Source organism: Lycorma delicatula, chromosome 1 (assembly GCF_047948215.1).
Source record: "Lycorma delicatula isolate Av1 chromosome 1, ASM4794821v1, whole genome shotgun sequence".
In the NCBI taxonomy this organism is placed as follows: Eukaryota; Metazoa; Arthropoda; class Insecta; order Hemiptera; family Fulgoridae; genus Lycorma; species Lycorma delicatula.
The window spans coordinates 349,536,571-349,560,267 of NC_134455.1; the positions used below are offsets into that span (position 1 = coordinate 349,536,571).

General features: G+C 30.9%; 1 protein-coding gene across 1 annotated transcript; it reads left to right on the forward strand.

The window, feature by feature from the left end:
* LOC142317911 (uncharacterized) lies at window positions 1-345 on the forward strand. The gene has a single exon (XM_075354451.1). The coding sequence runs from the start codon at window positions 1-3 to the stop codon at window positions 343-345; it is 345 nt and encodes a 114-aa protein (XP_075210566.1).
* Window positions 346-23,697: the final 23,352 nt, after the last annotated feature.

The window sequence follows — 23,697 nt, forward strand, 5'->3', positions numbered from 1 at the left end:
ATGACAGTTCCAACACGTCTCTATGGCAGTGAAGTTTTGGTTCCAAAAAGTAAGGATATAAGAATGATAAAGACTGGGGAAATGTCCTTTTTGAGGTGTTTGATAGGTGCAAGAAGAATGGATAAAATAAGGAACGAGGACATTTGTCAGGATTTTGGGATTTATAGTATTAACAACAAAATACACCATTATAGAAGTAACTGGGAGCAGTATCTGGAGCGAATGCACAATAACAGAATTCCTAAGCAATCTTTGTTATATGCACTTGCTGGTAAGCGAGATAGAAGAAGACCTAGAAAATGCTGGAATGAAGCCAGAATAGGTCACTGCCTGAACCCATGGTGATGATGATGATGACATGCACATTTACATGCTAGTAAGCCAATCTTTACTTATACATTCACTTCCCCACTTCTCAAGAAAAGAAGACCCGGAGAAAGAGACATATAATCTCTAATGTGACCTCCTTGTAAAGACTCAGTTTTTCTAAGATAATTAATTTTAAAACAGTACAATCAGCACTCACAGAGAATCAGATGTGAAGAAAGAAAAAAAAAGAGAGACCAACATAGAAGTAAGAAGACTGTCCTAACGACAACATAGAAACCACTGTTCAAAAGATTAGATAAAAATAACTTCCTAGTCAAGGTTCCCTTTTCCTAATTCCTCCAAAGCTTACCAACTGAGAGGCAGTCAACCTCCTCCAGCTACCACATATACTTCTCTCTGTGAACAAAATTTATAACCATCTATGTAAAAATAGGGCCATCTGTGTGGCGGATTACTTACAGACAACCTAAGGTTCTGCATGCAACCTGCAGACAACCCTATGACGATGAGTAAGTAAGGCTACTCTTGCAAAATTTTCTACAAGATACAAAATTAATTAAGCTCACAATGAGGTATGAACCTAGAAAAATATTGGAAAGAAAATCCTTCTATACATTCCATTAAACAATATAATCACTTGATAAAATAATTAATTAACTACCGACCAGTTAGGAATCACCCAGAAACAAGGGACAAATGTCCAGGCTGTGTGATGTATAGAGGGGTAATGTACACCTGACACACTTGTGTTCCTCTCCTAGAACAATATTTCAAGTTATGTGCAAGTTGTACGGAACTAAATGTTTACTATGCGGAATAAACATGGAATTGATTGGAAGGATAGAAGAATCATTTGGAGCTTGTATAAGGACAAGACAGCAGTAATTAGGATGTGGGAGAATGAGGAGAAAGGTTTCGTACGGAAGAGAGTGGTGACAGGGATGCAAGTTGTTGCCAGCCCTCTTTAATTTAATGCTCACATTCAAGAAATAATAGATGAAGTAAGAGAAAAAATTAATGTGAGAATTAAGATCCAAAGGGCAAAAATAAATGTGCTAAGATTTGCAGATGATATAGGAATGATAGGGATGATATAGGATTCTTGCATCATCACAAATAATGAAGAAGATAGGAAGAAAGCTGTTAATGAATGAGAATTTCACCAAAAAGTACAGCCGAGTATTAATAAAATAAAAATGAAAGTTATGGTTTGTGGACAAGATGATACAAGGATGCAAGTGCAGCTTGAAAATGAAACCTTAGGACAGGTCAGAGAATTCAAATACCTAGGCAAAATAATAATACCAGATAGCAGAAGTAAAAGAGATATAAAAACACAAATAAATCTGAAAAAAATATAATTTATTAAAAAAAAAGATCTACTGTGTTCCAATACTATCAGTATGGAAGTACAGAAGCAGTTACTCAAAACATATGTCTGGAGCTTAGCATTGTACGGAAGTAAAAATTGGACGTTTGGAATCCCTGAAAGAAAGAACCTAGAATCGTTTAAAATGTGGTGCTTCAGGTAAGTGTTAAAAATAAGATGGACAAAAAAGTAATGAGGAGGTACTCAAACAAATAAACTAAAATAGATCCCTACGGAAGAATTTTACAAGATAATAATCCTGAAGATCAATATTGAGGGAAAGGAACCACTGAAGAAGTGAAAGGCTGGAATATATTAGGCAGATCATGAATGAATGATATGAACTGCCAAAGCTATCAAGTCAAGAATAAGGCACAACACAAAAAGAAGATTGGAAACTCGCTGGAAATCAATCTATCTGGACAAAACAGAGAGAGAGAGAGAGAGAGAGAGAGAGAGAGAGAGATTGTTAGTGAGTTGACATTTATTTCAGTAATTTATTATTTAATAATTCAAATAGTTGTTTGTATAACTTAAATATTTTAATGAAATTCAAATTGAAAGAGAGAGAGACAGAGAAAGATACAAAATGGATAACTGAACTTCAAATTAATCTTCTATATCTTGATCAGTAATAAAATACAGTTAATATTAGTCTAGCAAAAAGAGGCCTGACTGTATGTAATAAAACAAACTGTGGTTTGAGAGAGGATTATCGCCTGCCTTCTTTGTTTAATGTTTTCCTATAATTGGTTTATCCCCTAATACTCTCACTATGGCCTGTTCACTTTTCTAAAGTCTGAAGATCAGTCTAAAGTACACATAAGTAATATGTGATTTAGTAATATGAAATTTATTCTTTTAAAATATGATTTACGCATAAAATAAATTTGTTTTAAAAATTGTTAAATTTTAACAGCCATTAATTAAATAAAAATTATAAAACAGTATAATAAAATTATAAATAAAACTATTTTGGATAAAGGGAAAATCTCGTTCAATAAATATTAGAAAGTATTTTACAACAAAAAGTTTACTTTTATTTTCATATTCTTTTGAAAACTTTGTAGATGGCGTAAAGGTTGGTTATTATAATAAATAAACAAACATAAAATATAAACAGAAATAGAAATTTTGACTTTTCCATACTCCCTTAGTCCAAAAAACACAAAAAAAGTAATAAAAATTTCCAGATGTGTATATGTACATACATACATATGTGTTTTGGCTTGAATTTTGATTAATATCTCAGAACTGGCTCGACACAAATTCTTTGAAAGTGGTTAAAAAAATTTCTATATATGGGGGCATTTATGGCATTCAGTTCTAGAAAAAAAAACAAAATAATGGGAAGGGTAGTTTTTAATTTTAATTTTTGACTTTTGTGTAATGGCTTTTGGAAAATTGATGTTTAGGGCGATGGCAGAACTTTATTAAATTATTTGAAAATCCAAATTTCAAGTCAGTCGGATTTACTGGTAGGGGAATATTAAACATTTTTCTAAATAATATTAGCCTCGTATTTCAAAAGCTCGTTAACACAAAAGATTGAAATTTGGTGTAAATATTAATCCCAAATTTAGCCTGATTTCAGACACCATTATGCAATGGGTTCATGATACCTATAATTTTTTTTTTTTTAGTAAACTATAATTATTTTATTCTTCTTGAATAAAATTGCACTAATCAGGTCAATTTACTGACATAAATAATTACTATAATAAATAAAATTTTAAGTGACAAACAACAAAGAGGCTGTACGAGACCTGCACTTAAAATGAAATTTATTAAATGCTGCTACATCAAAACAATTAATTTTTTGGTGTGAAACTATCAAACTTCAATCCTGAATGTGCTAAGCCTCAAGGGTCCTCAAAGAAGGACAAATCAATAATTTTTTAATAAAAAGGGTATGAATTTGACATCATTTTAGAGGATATTGAAAAACAAAAACTTTGGAGTAAAAAAAGAAAATGATGCTATAATACCTCAACTAAAATGCAGACCATTTAATATTTTTACAGCTAATTTAAAAAGTCTACAGTATCTTTTAAAAACTTAAAAGCTTTTAAAGATTTAAAAACTTTTTCTCCCTCATAACAAATCTATTTTTCAAAATCTAATTACTGTATGTGGTGTACTGTAATCTGCTCTTGAAATTGGTTGAAAGTATCTGATGTGGACAACACATAACGTTCTTGTACACCTACGAAATTACATTTAAACATTTTTTTTTTAAAATGAAAAGTACATAAAATTTTATTTTATTAAAAACTTCTGATATTTTTTCATATTTTAGTTTTTTAAATTATTATTATTGAACTATTATACATTGTAATTTTTTTTTACAATGAGAGGTTAATAATTATTAATAAATCAATATATTTAAATTTTAAAAAAGTTAAAAAAAGGAGATGAAATTTGATTCGAACTGATGTGCCTTCCCCTAAGATCCAAATATTTCATTAATTAAAGTTTTATTTGGCTATAACTCTGGAACCAATGAAAATAAATAACACTTATCATATATCATTGAAAAGCTCTCAATGAGGTCTTATTACTGCAGATATGAAAAAGTCCAAAATCCAAATGGTTTTGGGATTTTGGGTTATTTGGACACGTTTGGTTCAATCGATTGCAATAAAAAAGGGAGGTGTATAACTAGATGTTACAACAGTCCTACACCCAAATTTTCAACATTCTACAGCTAATTGTTTTTGAGTTATGGGAGATACATACGTATGTACAGACATTACACTGAAACTAATCAAAATGATTTCAGGGATGGTCAAAATGGATATTTTCATTGAAATTGGGAAATTTAAAATTACAATAAAGTAAAAATAATAAATGGCTGCCATTTTGGTTAGGACTATTATTGACGTGAGGGTTTTTTCTTCTTTATGTTTGTTTTTCAGTGTCTTTTATAATGGAATGTCATAATTCTAGCCTTTCTACTTAATATGTTTGAGTTACCCTTTCCTCATAGGTGCTTGGCTTGGGATGTGTCATGTCATAATGAGAAATAGATCATTTCGAAGTAGAGGATTGGATAAATTTAATTTTTCTATGTTTAACTGTTGAAAAGTCATTAAGCAGAGCCATAGTTTTATTCTGTATATGTATTTAAAATATTTAAATTAGAATAAAATTGCCTATTTTAATAAATTTTACATACTACAGTACATATAAAGTCACTGGGCACTGGTCTTTACAGTTTGATAACCATAGGTTATCAACTATTTGTTGGATGTAGTGGAGATAATTGGAAGAGGATTACATTTTAATAAAGTTACTACTCTAGTTACCGATGTACTGAGTCCTGTTCTGTGCTATATGAAGCTGACAAGTACAGAGGTAATCATGTAAAAATTATCTGAAAATTCTCCTGAAATTCCTGATCTATAGATCAATGGATCTATAGTTCTCATTACTTTTTTGTAAATGTGATTACTTTTCGTAAGGAGAGACGAAGCAAACAATATTTCACAATCGACCTGCTTTCCATGACTGAACAAGTGAAAGTTAAAATAACAGTTTACTTTCTGAACATTTCATGGATCAACTGGTTAACATATTTCATTCGGAACAGATTGAATAATGTTCAGTACTGTTTGACAGTAGGAGGAGGTCAATTCCAAGTTTCTTTATAAGTTTTTAATAGATAAATTATGATCCAAATATATTTATTAGATAAATTTATTAATAAATCTAAAATAAACCGATAATCCGTAAATCTATATTAGCTTGTACAATTACTTTCATTAAGTTACTATTCATTACACACTGTACTATTGTTGAGTATAAATCAATTTTAATTCACTTGTCCACATTAATTCCTATGATATTACAAATAATCATATCACGTTGCCATTTGTTTTGTAATCTCTTTCTAATCTTTATTTTAAGAGAGTGTTCTTTTAATTCATTACTAGTTTTATTCAGTTCTCCAAAGAGTCATCAATTATTTTTTCACTGTAGATAGTTTATATGTATTATTGCCATTCATTACTTGTTCTAACATTTATGATAAAACTGGTTTCCTTTGGATTTTCTAAAACTGATGTCTTTACATTCGATCTCTTCAGTGTTCTGTTATTTTTCTATATCCCACCTTCTATTTTATCAGTAAATATTTTACTTAGTTTGATCTTCTTCCATACATTTTCTTTACTTTTTTAACAAGTTATGTTTCAAAAAAATTTACACCAAACTATAAAATATTTTCTTGAGACTGCTGAACTTTCTGGTGTATTTCCTGAACAGATCTTGAGCTTCAGCAGAAATCCTGGTCTGAACTGTGACTGAAAGTTAGTAAGCTATATTATGTGGTTTTCCAGAATTTATGGAATATCAGCTGATGTATAGCTACAATCAACATATGTGTCCTAAGGCACCTTGCACCATGTCCATCTCTTTTCTCTGCTACTCCCAGCTAAAATTTTAGGATAGTTCCAAAGCTCTTTCAGATCAACTAGTATTATCTTCACTCTTCTCTGGCCTCTTTTGTTGTTTCTGTCAGTGTACAGAGAGTATTTTATACTCTCTTGTACCCTGCACTGTCTAGTACTGTTTTAAATAATCCTTCTCTTCGCATGATATGTTCTAGCCTGTTATCTTTTCTATTCTGATTAGGCTTATATTCTCTTTAACTCTCCTCATTATTTCTTCAATTTTTTTTAATTTTTCTGTCTATTTAATCTTCAATTTGAAATGCCTCCAGACATTTTTTTCTCTTATTGTCCTTGTTTAAATCCATATGCCATGTAAGTCTAAACATAATACTTTACAAGATGCTTCGTTAAGACTAGCTATCTTTCTACATGATAACTGTTTCTTTCAGGTAAAAGCTTTATCATCATTACTATTCATGTTTTTATTTAACTTTCTCTTTTACAATCTTCCATTAATTTGATAGCTAAGTATTTATACTGTTTTATTTATTAAAGTCTTCCTTTTATTTTAGGTGAACTTTTATTGATTTATTGTCTTTTAGCCTCATTACTTTAGTTTTCCTTACAATTATTTTCAATTCATATTCACCACCATAAGAAATCAAATTCATAGTCACTTAGTGTCTTGTAATTATAAAATAATCTTTTGAGTATCTTATGCAACATCTGCTAAAAAACACTGTCATCTGTGAACTCTATGCAATTTATTCTCCTTCCTCCTTCAATAATCCATTAATTTTCTTCTAGAGAATTTCTGTTCTTGTCTTTAATAAGCATGTTAAACAAGGTTAGTGATAGCAAACCTTGCTTTACTCCTTTTCCAAGATAAGATCACTTTCTTAGTTTTAGTATCCTTTATTTTTGTATCTGTTCTCTGATTCAGATAGTACAATTCTTTAATTATTCTCCCATCTTCCAATTTTCTCTCTAACATTTTAATATTTCCATTAGTTTATATCTCATTTAATACAGTTGAATGCTTTTGCATAATTTTTTCCTTTGTCTTTTCCTATGTATTTCTCAACAATAGTTCTTATTAGCCCAATTGCATTCTTTGTCCTATTTACCTCTCTGAATACATGTTGTTCTTCTGTAACCAATCCTACATTCATTTCAGCTGATAAATGAAGAACAAACTGGAATAGAGACAATCTTTAAGAAATGGGCTGTTTAAAAAAAAGTATACGAACTTTAAAAATGCGTCGTGCATGCGATACAAGTTCAACATGTTGTACTATCATTCAGCAACAGCAACAGATGGCGTCAGTGTTGGTTGATGCGATGTGCTACGCAATGCATTCCAATCATATAAAAAAGTACAGTGATGGTGCAAACACAGTTGTCATTGAAGGAGTGAAAAAAAACTTTCTAAAGTGGTTTTGGCAGTTTGAGAATGTTTGTGAAGTGTAATGACAATGGGGGCAGGAATATGGAACTGAATTGCCAACACGCCTATGTGTTGCTCACTTGCACAATAAGTCATGATATATGTGGGCAAGTCTGATGTGTGTGATCATCAAAGGAACTAATTGGACTGTTCTCTTTCCAACATGTTACTGACCAGGATTACTTGGAGATGATGCCGGAAACAGTAATTATACCATCCATTAGGGCTTCGTTTGGTGACAATCCATTTCTTATTCAACAAGATGGTGCCCAGCTGTACTTTCATTCAGATCTACGTGGCTATCTGGATAACACTGTATCAGGACTTTGGATAGGACAAAGAGACCAAATGAGTACCCATCGTTCACCTGATTTAACTTCCCTAAATTTTTACTTGTCAAGTACGTAGTGTACATTAAGAAGCCACAATTATTAATGAGGCTACACCATGAAATTGAAATGGCTTGTGAAGCAATTCCTGTTGCTACAGGAATGTACAGCATTGTGGTCAAAAGCGTTTGTAGGCTAGTAGTTAGCAGTTTGAGCACTTATTTAAGTAGCATAAAGAAACTGCGTCTGTGTTGTAGCTTTTTCTTTTGTATTATTGTAATACTCACAATAATGTAGTAGCTATTCTATTTTAAAGTGTGTATACATTTTTCTGAACATTTTTTAGGTATAAACAAAGTAATGAACACCTCAACAGTATGGACGTGAAGTCTGTTAAAATTGTAACTACAGACAACTGAGATATTTTTTCTTAAAATAGGCAAAAATAATATATCATATAAAAATAAATACATTCAAGCGAAGCAAATTTTGAATCTGGTAAATGATAAGGTTTTAAGATGTAGAAAAATAAGTGCAAAGTGAGTAACATTTATTAAAGTTTTTTTATTTGAAATTATGAGTTAATTTAAACGAATAAAGAGGGTTTTATCATGTGGTACAGATCATAAGCCCTAGTTATAAATTTCAAATAAAAAAAATACAGCGATTTTGAAACTTTAAAAATACAAATAAAATTCATTTACAAGAATTATAAAATTTTTACTGTATTTCAAATAGAGTAAATCATTTATATTTTCATTTCAAATTCGAAAAATATAAAGAACTTTTTTTATGCACCCATTATATCAAGGACAATGTCTGTCTTAGTTCAACTTCTAGGACACCTAGGAGTCAAGGAGTGATAAGATGTAAGGTAATATGTTTTTAAACGTATGTATAAATTATATTTAGTATCTATCTGGGTCATAGTGTTTCTCTGATGTAAAATTAACCTAAATTAACAAATGACGCAGTGCAGGCAGATATACATTTAATTTTTAGCATGAATTAGTTTATTTTTTCAAGTCGATTAATGCTACAACATTTCTTTAAGTGCAATTGAATAATATCAATAAATATTTCAAATGCAGTGTTAAATTAGTAATATTTTGTAAATTAATAAGGTCTAAATCATTTTAATATGAAGATAGATTTCTATATTTAAAATTATTATTGTAAAGATTTCTATTGAAGAGTTATTAATTATCTGTTATTAATTATCTGAAGAGTTATCGGTTAAGCTTAAAACCGATATGAAATATATCTGAACCACAAAAGCAGGGTTTAAATTTCTTGTTGTAATTAGCACTTGATTTAATTCACAGGAATTGAAAGTAGATATAATTGATATTTAAAGTAGATTTAATGTTTTAATACTATTATTATTTATTTAATTATAATGAATTATATTGGTATAAATTTCAAATTTATTTGAAATTATTATTATTACTTCTTGAGATGCTATATATTTTTTTTGAAAATATAAACTTCTGAAATTTTATATACGAGTATTAATATTTTTTGCCACTGATAAGTTTGATTTGAAGTGGAAGTCCCAAATTGTAACTGTGCATTTAAAAAAAAAATCATGATCTCAGTCAGTCGAGAGTTCTAAGGTTCAAATTTTAGTAAAGGCAGTTACATTTATACAGATTTGCATGCTAGACTGTCGATACCGGTGTTCTTTGGTGGGTAGGTTTCAATTAATCACATGTCTCAGGAATGATCGACCTGAGACTGTACAAGATTACATTTCATTTACATTCATATATATATCATCCTCATTAAAAAAATAGAAAAAGAGAGGATATCAATCAATAAAATATGATTTAACACTTTTATTTTATATTCTCTGCAGTGAAATTAACAGATAAATTTGTTCACAGCTGATTTAATTTTTCACTGTTGATAATACTTTTTATTTCTATAATCATTGAAGCTCTCATTTACTCTTTTATTTCCAGTGTATGACAATGGTTTGAACATTTGAAGCTGAAATATTTTTTCTTTATTCAAATTATGTTTAGGTGAGGTGGTGAGTATGCAGAATACTTGAAAATGTTTCATTAAAATTTTTCCAGACATTGATGTTGCAGATCGCAATGCTGTGCTAAACTTGAACAATAAGTTCTGAGAAATTAGGTCTGTCAAAAATGCAAACCAGGAAGGAAGAATATTTATCTTCATGAGGGAAAGTTTGATAATATTTCTGATTGCATAACTCAAAGTTAAAAAAAAAACAAAAATCTATCAAAAATGGACACAACAAACTAAAATCTCAAATCTTAAACACACACACACACACACACACACACACACACACACACACACACACACACACACACACACACACACACACACACACACACACACACACACACACACACACACACACACACACACACACATATATATATATATATATATATATACATACGTGGTGTTCCGGGACGTATTCGCCGTAATTCAGGAACTGATTCAGGATACCAAAATGAGCAAAAAAGTTCATATCAGCATAAGTCCTATTTTGCTTTGTTTTCCTTCTGGACGCCATTTTGCGATTTTCAACAAATAGTTATTTGTTAGGTACAGTTAAAGCTACTTCAATTAAATTTGGCAGATCTAAGTAGTGTCTTATTCTACAAAATAAAAATTTTGAAAAAAAACACCTTCAAAAATTTCAAAATGGCGGCCATCTTAATTTTTTAATTTTAAATAGCTTTTTAATTATTTCTTTGATCAAATTTTTATTTTTTCAAAATTTATTAAGTATTCTATTTTGAACAAAATGACACATCATTTGTAAAAACCCATTGACAAACAAATCGAGTTATCGCAGTCAATAACCCGGCAGTACGATTGAGTACCGTAATGCAAGTTGATCATTTTTATTACATTTTGTTTGAAAATAAAAACAGGCAAAAAATTATCACTTATATATATATATACAGAGTGCTCTACAAAGAAACGGAGAACCTTTCAGGACATTCTATACTGGTAAAAATAAAGAAAACAATCCATATAAACATTGTCTGGATAAGCTTTGTTTTCCAGTTACGCGTAGCGAACAATTTCGTCCGGATTTCAGTTCTTCTAATAAAAAGAAGCCTTACTGTAATTTTTGGGACCCAAACTAAGAAATAAAGTTGGTGGTTTCTTATGTAATTTCAGCTGGGAGATAGGATAAAATAGGTCTCAGAACTGTAATTCCTGTAGGTTTTTGATATCAGACGTAAAACACAAAATTCAGTGTCGAAAAACAATTTATTTTGTTTAAGTTTGTAGTACAATAGCTTTGTTAAATGACTAATAAATGAAGAAGATTTAATAACAACTTTGTAGAGAATATAATTCTGAGAAAATTGATATAAATATAGTCAATAAAAAGTAAATAAAAACTTTTAAAAATAGGGTTTTTTATCGAAGCAACCCAGACGAATATACTATACGTATATTCTGTACCTATAATCATTGTCTTTAAAAATAAAAACGCTAATTAATAGAATTACTTTGGTTTCAGTTCCTGGACGATCTTCAGATAGTAAAGTAAGTAAAACGAACTATGCGATTGTAAATAACACTGCATTACGATAAATTAAACGGCGTGGGCTTCTTATGACAACAGTTCGAACAGTATCAATATCTTTTGGCGTATGAACGGTCCGCACACCGTCTGGAGGTTTCTTTTTCAATGGTGAAAATGACATATCATGTGTTAATTGCATTTGCTAACGGTACACGATCTTGGCGTCCTAAATTAAACTGGTGGTGAAATTTTTACGCGCAGCTTCATTCTGCCATTATTGTTATAAAAAGCTTTAATGGCAAGAGCTCGTTGTGCACCATTTCAGGTATCTGTAATAACTTAATAGCAAGATGGGTTGTCGACTTCTATAAGTTATTCAGTGCTGATACTCGCCCAGGACTACCGACATAAATTAAAAAATTTTTCGTTTCCTGAATTATATTGTGTATTAATATTGTTCAGTAGTATAGATTAAATTTAATTAAATTTTAAATTTAACTATAAATTAAATTATAATTTAATTAAATTTTAATTTGATAATTTAACTAAATTTTATCCTTTTCCACTTTAATTCGTTGTTTAATATAATCTAGATTTCATTAATTTTGTAAAAATATCTCCAGTTAGCCTTTTTCTCTGACTACTTGGTTTTACAAACAGCTTTTAAACTCATATTAATGTATAAAATTGAAGTTTCCTTCCTTTAAAAAAACATTTTTTTTTAATACTACTACTTTTTTACCTTTCTATAAATTATTCATATATTCTCCATCCTTTTAACCCTGTGAATTTTACTAGCAACAGTTCTTTATGAGGTTTTTAACCGACTTCTGTAAGATAAATCTTTGGTTTAAAGAATAAAGAAATATCACAGCTTAGCATATTTCACGCACTTATAAATGTACGATATTATATAATTCATTTTTTTATGAAATTTTTCTTAAAATGAAAAAAAAAACATAAAACCACTTCAACATAAGAAGTTTATTTAAATTGCATAGATATTTTATGATACAGCTATATTGTAATATTTATCGATAGAAAATATTGAATTGTTTATCTACGCAAACAAAAGTTTTATATTGTAGGCAATTTTTAACTGATAAATAAGTTAATGAGTAAGTAAGTAAAAAAGTAAAAAAATAAATAGAATAAATTTTAAAATCGGCTCGTAGTTGCTTGCTTCCTGACGTTTTCAGCCCTGCGGAGTGCTGCTGCTGAAGGGGTTTCATTCTCGAATTATAGTTGTAGCCCGGGTAGCTGGAGACCCATTTTAACGCTTTCTGGCGGAAGGTAGGTCGGAGGTATTGCTGGCTTATTGGCTACGAAAGGCAGTCTTGGTATTCGAGCTGGTTCAGATATTTCGATTTTACTATTTCACTCAATGAGAGAGCTATGTGTGGAAGGACTCTATAAACTGTAGAACTAAGTGCGGGTTTCGTGCTTCCGGAACCCGGTTAGCTAGTTCAGAGGGAAACGATGTAGGACGTTCAAGATGTCTGGATGAGGTCTGCAGCGAAGGTAAAAGCTGAAATTATAAATCGCGATGTAAATGTCTACCAAGGCATTTACATCGATGGCATCCCAGCCAGGCCTGGCTTATTACTACAAGATGTAAAAAGTTAGAGGGCCAAAGACATCTCCCGTTAAAGCCCATCAGGGCTATGAATGGGGGAGGGGTGGTTTGGCGACCGGAAACATCACATGACGGGGTTGGGATGTGTGTGGAAGGGTGAATGCAGTTGCATCACTTCCGGTAGCAGACCAGGCCGGAGGTTTTGCTAATTAAAGTCAGCAGGGAATCTCCTTTAAGTGATTGCTAGTTTGGGGAAAGGAGTTCCCGACTTGTTTTTGTTTCTGCTTATCTACTAATTTTGTAATTTAAAGTAATTGACAAAAGTTGAGGCAGATGGTAAAAATTGCCGTTGTTAAGATTAACAGTATTTACGTAGCGTGAGATTAAGGCCTAACGTATTTATTTAAGTTTCAATAATCATAATGTTTGTCGTAGCAGTCTAGCTTGTGTTAAAGTTTTAGGTAGACTTCATAACAAAGCTACCTATTGTAATGAGTACCATGATTCGATTTCCGGAAAATTTCGACATATCTTCGCGTTTCACATAACCCAAACTCCAAAACCACCGTCAGTTCAAATGTTTATATATATATAAAGATATATATATTTCTTGTGTGCGTGTGTATGTCACTCACTGAACTACTCCTAAACGGCACCGATTTTGATGAAAATTTTGTGTATGTTCAAGGGGATTCGAGGATGATTTAGATTCACAATTTGGTCCACTGGAAAATGTTTTTTAATTAATTTTTTATTTATAAGTAGTTGTTGATTTTGGAATGTTTTACATTGGATCCAGCAGACTGCGCTACCATCGCAGTATAGAATATTCAATAATATTCTATTTTAATTTTAGTTTGTCCCTACAGTTGGTGCTGCGATCAAACTGAGAAAAATATTTCGTAATTTTGTATTACAAAAAATCGCAAGAAAACAGTTTTTTAATAAATAAGAGGCTAATAAATCAGATGGAAATGTAAACAAAGGAAAACCAATCAGATCAATGCAAGGTGGCCGCTGTCAAACACAACGACCAATCACAAAGAGCCCGTATGGCCGTTGCCAATGTAAACAAAATTACAACTGATTAAGTAACAAGTAGGCAGCACTGCGATCGCGTTTAGAATTCTGCGCGTATTGAGAAATATTATATTATTATTTATTGGAATAACGTTTTAAAGTGGTAATTAAAAAATATACATTGTGCAAATTAGTAAAGTACAGTATTGAAGTGATCATGTTTTTTTAATTTATTTATGTGTTGTTGATCTTGGGATGGTTAAGGTTCACAACTGGGTCCGGTAGGCAGCGTGTGGGCAGAGCTGCGATCGCGCTTTAGAAGTTTTTTTTTTAATTTTTGGTTTATCAGTCAAACCCGGTAGTTGGTGCTGCGATCGGATTCTAGGAATTTTTTTTATTTTGTTGATTTTCGCATATCAGTTACTTGCGTCGTAGCTTAGTGTTGTTCTTACATTAAAATTCGTATTTTTAACGGACTACTGTGTTTAGAGAATAGTTTGAATTAAATCCGATAGGTAGTGCTGTTCTGACAATTGGATTTATTTACATTCTGAATTTTATAAAGTTAAAGGTGAAATTTTATAAGGTTCCGTAATGTTTTGTAAGTTTCTTAATGTTCAGTATTAATTGTAATGATTTTGCAGCCACAACACTTTTCGTTAAAAAAATATTTTCCTCCGAATACTGTGATTAGAGAGTGGCGTGAATTAAATCCGATAGGTAGTGCTGTTGTTTTGCCATTTGGATTTATTTAAATTCTGACTTTTATAAAGTGAAAGGACAGGTAGAAGGAAAAAATTGTGTAGGCAGGCCACGTTTGGAATATGTAAAACAAATTGTTAGGGATATAGGATGTAGAGGGTATACTGAAATGAAACGACTAGCACTAGATAGGGAATCTTGGAGAGCTGCATCAAAGCAGTCAATTGACTGAAGACAAAAAAAAAATAAAGTGAAAGGTTAAATTTTGTTAAATTGCTAATGTTCAGTTTTTTAAGGTTTTATGAAACTTTCAATTGTTGTCATTTAGTCTGTATGTATACTCAGATCTAGCAATAGCGAAGTATTGAGTCAGCTATAATTGCACGCTTATTGAGAATATTATTATTTATTGAAATAACGTTTTAAAGTTTAATTAAAAAATGTACATTGTGCAAATATGTAAGGTGCAGTATTGAAGTGAGTATTTTACATGAATTTTAATGATAAATTTTAATACATAATTGACACGTGCATTCAATAACAATCAACTTAACCTACAAATTTAAATTGTCAGTTCTCATTTGATTCTATGCAACTTATGAAATATTGAACGGCTCTTTGAAAATAAAAATTTAAGTTTGTAAAATAAATTATAACATTTATAAAATTAAAATATAAGTTACTAAAAATATAGTTTAAAGTATATTTAAAAAATTGAATTTATAATGTTTTAGCTGATTAATTTTATAAAAAGTTTTCTAAAATTATTTTTAATTTACAATTATCTAAAATTTGGTAAAATAGATGTTAAAATAAAGAATGAGAAAAATGATTAAAATTTCTACTAAAATTTTAACTACGTTGCTTTTTTACAGTGCTTTAATTTTTTTATTATTGATTAATTAAGCTGTTACATGGTTATGAAACGTCAAAATTATTAAATAAAAAAAAAAAAAATATGTAGGAGGTACTTTTTTAGAATGATGTTAAATGAAAATTAGTAGTAATGTGGATGAAAATTTATTAATTACACTAATTATTAATTTTACGACGTTTCGATTTTTTAATTCAATTTTCATCGGACATCTCAATATTTAATGAAAATAAATATTAACCATACTTCACATAATTAATCAATAAACCCATTACAATAATACAACAATCACAAACTGATAATATCATACTAATAGTCATTTTAATGAAATTTAGAACTCATTCCTGCTAATTTTAACTTAATTAATCTACTTATATTTATGTGTGTGCATTTATTACAGAATAATACCGCGTCAGGACAACGTCTGTCGGGTCCGCTAGTATATATATATATATATATATTTCTCTTTCTTGTGGACACGTTAATTGCCGTAATTTTGCGCCAATCACTTTCAAATTAATACATAAAATATAACCACCCAAAATCTCGGTCTAGTTCGTTAATGAGCAATATCGGACAATAGGGTGGAAATGGGTTTTTTTTTTAAATATCGCTATAACTTTCTTATTAAGTAAAATATCGAATTCGTTTAAAGTTCCTGCTATTTTTTAGATTAGGCCTAAAACTTATCTAAGTAAAGTATTTTGTCCAAGGGGTGGAAAAAATGGGATTTCGGAGACAACAAAAATCATACCTTCCTTAATAGGCACAGAATCGAATCGGTTTAAAATGGTCGTTAATCCTCTAAACATTACCTAAAACCTTTGTCTGAAACGATTTTTGATATGACCAACACTTACGGCAAAGGATGACCAACATTTTGCTGGAATTGTAAGAAGATGGAGCTTGTCGTATGCTATTCATGCATACCATTGTCGTATTGAGTAAATTTGAAGTTTTTCTTAACTTTAAGGTGGAAATCCTTTTTATTCCCTACTTAGCACCGGTGACATTTACCTCCGCTTTCCGGCGTGCCGAAAGGGATATTTTTGATTAATAAACAAAGAAACTTCTTCGGTAATTAGAGTGAGGCGCAATTTCGCGAACACGGTTAAATAGTTGCAAGGACTACGAAGTAGAATAAAAGAGGGAAGACGGCCAAAAAAGGCAAAAGCTAAATATAAATCACCGATGGAAATATCTGCCAAGGCATTTGTATCGGTGGCATCGTGATAGAGATCTAACTGATGACTATATGTTCGAGGGTTAATAAGACGACCTCCGGTTAAACCTATCAGGTAGGAATATTGTTAAGTGTGGCGATCGGAATCGAGACTAGGCGGGTGTTTCCCTAGGGTGTCAGAATATACTCGGATTCTTGACGGGCATAGGAAACGGATGCGCTGGAAACGATAGGGTTCCGCAATTATACTGTGAATTATCACAGAACCATTATGTTGATTCTCACAGCGGTGCTCATACTCAGAACCATTGAACGCTTATAAGGATTGCTGAAATGGTGGAATAAAAAGCACCGGGGAACTGCCAGATACCACTTGGAATCCTTATCCGAATTCATGTGGTAGGGGATGAGAACCCGTTCCAGAAAATACTCGATGCAATAAGGGATACCTGGACGCAGAAGTCGCCATGTACGCGTTAGTAAGTAAATTTTCTGTGATCTTAAGTTAAAATAATGTAGTGACTTGTAAATTAACCATGAAGAAGAAGTTCATTTGGAAAAGCCATCGATTTGAAGGGAAGAAATGGTGCCATTACTGTTCAATGTATGTGCTGAAAACAGTTTTGTTATTTGATTTGATAGAGGTAAATGTTGCTGTGTTGCATGTTGTAAAATATGCAATATTTTACAATATGTAATACAGCAACATCTGATTCACGGATGATCAAAATGGATATTTCCATTGAAATGTAAAAACTGAAATTTTTCACCATCACAATACTTGCTTTACTTCGTACAAGGAAGTAAAAAAAGCTCACAGAAAAATTGGATAATTGCCTAAATGATGTCGGAGAGTATACTGAAAAGAAGCGTTAGTTTCATTGTCATTGAATTGATTTTTTTACAGTCATTTGACTCTTTAAATATTAAACGCCCTAGTAATAAATATGTATGAGCCAATAACTAAAATAATTTTTTTTTCTTTAAATTTATTGTGTTTGGAAAATTCTACACAACTGAAATTTTTGTAATATAATTAATTACGTTTTAAAAATTAAGTTATCAAAAAGAAGCACAAAAATAGATTTACTTCTTATCAGTATTTAGAGTAACTAAGACTGTCTAAATATAAATGTATTCACATAAACGTGTATTACACCACTGCAATGATATTACTATTGTTACGCAACCGAATGAAAATATTTTAGATACGTAATTCAATATATGACGATACTTTCAGCTTTATGTTACCTTCTCGTTGATGCACGTTTTTTAACGTTTACTTGAGATTTATCTGAACGTTTAAAGACCAAATATTTGTATATATAATAGCATTTCTCGTCGCGGCTTCGCTCGCGAAATACATAATCAGTATTTGAGCACGAATAAAAAAAATAATTTCTCAACATGATTATTTAATTTTTTTAATTACAAAAAATGAGTAATATTCAAAGATACAAAGTATCATAAAAAGAAATGAACACAAATAGTATCAAATGTGCATGGGCTGAAAAAGATAGAAAGATAGTCGATCAGTTCGATCGCCCTCCCCGTTTAGCAAGGGGGCTTTGCTCCCTGAACCCCTGTATTCGTTAAAATCATGCTTGTAAGAATAATAAAAATAAACAAAAATTAAAGCCTGTTCAATTTACAAAAAATATCAGTGTATTGTAATTTCTTCAGAGCAACAGTTTGGTCAGCACGGGTACTCGAAATATTGAGTGATCTGAAGAATGCGGGTTTCAAAATAATCGACCTCCATCTTATACATATTGATCTTCATCTAATAGTAATTATAACTGGTTACCCATTTTTTGTACGGGTAAAAATGTATTTTGTTCTTAGTGTTATCCGACAAAGATTACTAGGAGGTGACCGTAATTTGATATTTTCTTCTTTTTTTAAATTAAAAGTTATTTCATTTTATTTTTTTAATCGATAATTGGAGCCAGGCAGTCAATTACGTTGCACTTACAGTGGCTGTGTTGGTTGAGCCGCCGTGCCGTTCACCGTCGCCTCCTTAAAAAATCGAAAATGGTTTTTAGATATTTATTTGTTTTATTTGATATTTATCATTGTACTTATATTTGATAAATATCTTTGATATTTTTCTTTGTATTTACAAACCCCAATCTAGTAAATATCTCGTTTAGTAGAGTCGGGAGTGGGGAAAATAATTGTTCAAATTCTTTTTACTTATCTTCACCCCTTTTAAGTCGAATTTCGAAAAAATTAGAGATTGGTTATAAATAGATATTTATATGAAGATTTCACACACCAAAAATCATATTGATATCTTCATTCGATACAGCGAAATTCCAACAAAAAAAAATTGCCGATTTAAAAAAAAATTCGAAATTATTTAACCCTTTGTACTCGGAATTTAAAAAAGTCTAGAAATTACTTCTTATTTTGGAATGAAGATAACACGGATTAAAAATCAAGTTGATATCTGCATTTGTCAACGAGAAATTCAAAAAATAGTAAGTTCAAAATGGTAACTTCAAAAAGTATTCGATCTATATTTGTCAACGAGAAATTTTAGAAAGAGTAAATTTCATTGTTTCTCAATTTTAATTATTTAAACTCTGAATTTAAAAAAAATATTTTATTATTGTACATTTACATCGTACGAACATTTATATAAATTTTCATCAATTTATCTTCCGTTAATTTTTGGTAGACGTTGATGAATCAGTCAGTCAGTCTGGACATGGTTTTTTTATATATATATAAAAAGAAAAAATTCATAGATATTTGTATTTTTTTAAAATCAGATTTGTTAGAGGTTATTATTGTATTCCCCTATCTACTCTTAAATTTTATTGCATCTGGAATATTTTAATTTTACCAACACATTTTTTTGATGCTCAAATTTTGCAAGCAAATTAAGAAAGAATACTTAGCTTAAATTATTATTTAGAGAATATAATAAAAAGGTTTTATTCAACCCGAACAAAAGTTCTGTAAGTTATAAATAACATAACAGAGTGAGTAAGTTAAAAACTGAAACGCTACAGCCTAACACAGTTTAACCTTTGATGTATGTCATGTTGCTCCATCTTGTTGGAAGAAGAAGCCATATTCTTTGTCACGATCTGTTAACTGAGCGTAGAATCCTTTGAAAATTATAAAATACGTTTCTGTATTGATAGTCCGATCAAAATATATTGATAAAAAATACGATTATCAGAAAAAACACCATACACCAATTTCTTCATCATGAAATGAACTCGCCCAAACACTCGATAAGAATTTTCAATCTTCCGATATCTAGTTTTTGGAGAATTAACATCTCTAGATAAATGAAATCGTGCTTCGTCTGAATGGAACACATTGTCAGCACAGTCTGTCCATCGATAATGATTTTCAGAAACCAGTCGTGATAATTAAAAGGTTTTGGTTTGCCTATGCTCTTTAAAGTTTTGCACAGTTTTACGATTCGATTTAAAATTTAAATCATTAAGAAATCTTATGACAAGATGCGTATTTTAAAACGTTTTTTTTTTATCATAACTTACGTATAGATGTTTTACGGATCGGAAAAATTCTTCTTAGAATATGGGCTAACGCCTCTGGAATCCCAACGGAAGATCGCCTATTTCGTTTTGAATTTGAAACCTACCTTGTGTTTCACTATTTTCTTAACCAACTCGTGTATGATATCTTTGCTGGGAATTTAAGAAACTATTCCGCAAATATTTGATACGTTTTTTGAAACAAGAACGCACATAAGGCTCTACAATAGAATTCTTTTCCTCGATCACACAATTCATTTTAGAAAAACATAACTGCAAAAAATGAAACTATACTGTACTGAAGCATGAAGAGTTTACATATGGCAACAAAACACGATAGTATTGGCGCAACTAATGTCTGTATATGTTATACTGTAATATACACAATTAATAGTGAAGCTAGTATTAGTAGCAGCGTTAAAGATGACCTCACGTAACAGTTCTAGCTGGCTCGGTTCGGTTTTAATTTAACAAATGAACAAAAAAACCTATTTATCATTTATAACACAGTTAATCGAGATAATAATCAGTAATTACAGTGATAAACAAAAAAAAAATTAATGTTTCTCTAAGTGGGATAACATTTATTAAATTGCTTTTTTGGGTACGTTACAGATCTGTAAATACAATTTTTCTATCACCCTTAGTTTTAAATAAATTACGCTTCAAAAAAATTAAGGGAAAATATACTTAAAATTTATAATTTTGCATGTTCATACCTGTGTTAGAATGATTTCGCTGATGATTTTCTTTTATAAATAGCCTCAGGCACATCCCGAATTAATGTCAAACAGTAATCGGCTAGCATGTTAGTATTCCATTTCCGTTTATAGCGGCTTTTCATCACCGAAATGTCTTAGTGTTGGAAACGTTCACCGTATTCGTCATTTACGTGTCCAAGGTTGTCCGGGAAAAAATCCAGATGTGAGTGGAGGAAATGTATTTTCAAAAATATATTAGATCTCATAACTCTGTATGAAGTAAGAAGTTGATTAAAAATATCGTAGTAATTCTCGGATTTTTGTTTGCCGAGAAAATTTTGCAAATGTCTTTAAATGAAGCACAAGTTCCACTTTCTACATTATTTAACATCATCTTTGACCAACTCTCTTATCTGAGGACCAACAAATATTCCTTCTTTAATTATTCCTTCACTTACATTCGGAAATTTCTGCCTGATGTGCAAAAATCCGGGACTATCCTTCTTCATTGCTTTTACAAAATTTCTCACTAGTACTAGTTTGATGTGGAGAGGGGGTAAAAATATTTTTTTTTGGGTTCAGTTAAGGGCTCATGAATAATATTTTTACCATTTGGAGTTAAGGTGTCTCGCTTCTTTCACTCTTTGGTAACATAATATTTATCCCTAGCTCGGCTGTCCCATTCGCACATGTACTTAGTATAGCCTAACTGCATGCCTAACAAAACAGCTACAACTTTCAAATCACCACATATGGTTTTGCTACGTTTTTTATAATTTATTTTTTTCAAGAATGTCTTTCATCACATCGTATGTCTCTTTCAAATTAATACCATAAGCGATTGGTGTCGAAGGATATTTGTTAATGTTGTGTAGTAGAACCACTTTTAAAATGTACTTGGACGAATCTATGGAAAGGCGCCAGTTCTCAGGTTTATGAACTTGCCCTAAGTGCAACATTATAGCTCATCAATATTTATGCAATAAACAAATTATTTTTATCAATAAAGTACTGAGAAAGTTCTTTTTGTCGGCTTCGAAAGCCCGAAATTTTTGTATTTGTTTGAAGTAAATTATAACCTTGCAGTCTAGATCCTAACGGTTCAGCTTGATTTTTGATAAATTTAAATCCCTCACCAAGTCATTTAATTCACCTTGTGAATAAGATGTGGCATGTTGGAAGGTAATTCAAAATCAAAATCATTGTTGTCTTTTACAGTACTGCCAGATTCTTCATCGCTGCTTTCGAAAAATACATTGACAGGTGGCTCAGAAACTGGAAGAATTCCACTGTGAGGTACAGGCCTCATTGCAGATTGAAATTAAGGATATTTTACAGTATGTTTAGATATTTTAGAAATTCCAGACGCACTTGTTAAAGAAAAGTAACAATCGGTTACATGATCCTTTGTTTCACGCCAAACTATAGGTACACCAAATGGCAAAGCCTTCCGGGTACCTTACAGCCATCTTTTAAATATACAGAACAATTAGTGCATACTATATGAGGAGCACACGTCTTATCCTGATCACCAATTTTACACTGAAAGTACAAATGATATGCTTTTAAATAAAAGGTGTTATGTTTTTTCAATTTTGATTTTACAGTAAACTCACCACATGTATAACAAAAGAAATCCATATCATTTAGACAATTTCGGGGCATTATGACACTGTACTGTTAACAGACTTAAGACAGCAATAAGAATGAACAAAATTAATTCATTCCTAAATCCAGTGTTTAATACAAACAATACAGCTGTGTTTTCAGCTACATGTTTTGACCTGTACAGACATGATTAATCTTCTCCATGAAGGCTCAATTTTCAGTTTAGATATGATGTCATAATATGGGACTATGACATGACTTAATTCTTTATCTAGTATTGTTTATTTATAGCTTACAAATTATGTTAACAAAGTTAAACAATAAAAAGAGTTAAAAAAATACAATATAGGAGCTTAAAATGCTAACTATACCTTGAAAAATGAAAAATTCCTTTAATTAAAATTTAAAAAGTTTTCAAAAATGGTGGGCGGTAGAAATATTCTGAGTTCATATTCGTTTTCAGCATATAAAACAGATTAAAAGTATCACATGTTAGGAAACAAAAATTATGTTTATCAGTGTTATTAAAGTATGCCTAATTTTTGATCAAATAACATTTCAAATCGATTGATAGGAAACCGTTAGGATCTAGACTGCAAGGTTATAATTTACTTCAAAAAAATACAAAAATTTCGGGCTTTCGAAGCCGACAAAAAGAACTTTCTCAGTACTTTATTGATAAAAATAATTTGTTTATTGCATAAATCCATTTGTTAGCAAGAGTGTAGGAAATAATGTTTATAAGAAAAAAGCTGACAACACAGTTGTAGGACTTTCTTGGAACAAGGCTTTAGCCGCGCTCCGGCTAAACTAATGTAATTTCACAACTTACATAGAACAAGTTTGCTTGTACGATCGGCAGACCGGTGTAGTCTTGAGGCTTAAAGCACCAAGTACCGAGTTCGAGACCCGGCCAGACCGAGTTACTTTTTTACACGTTAAATATTATTCATTTATTTAATTTTACCGCTCACTTATGGCGTCACAACATAGCAGGCGAGTACAACAGATGTACGTCAGTGTTACCAACCTTTGAAATATAACTGAATAAAATAAATAATATTTAAAACTTAATAAAAATTTGGTTGGCAACCAAATCTTTATGCCATCAGAAAAATTT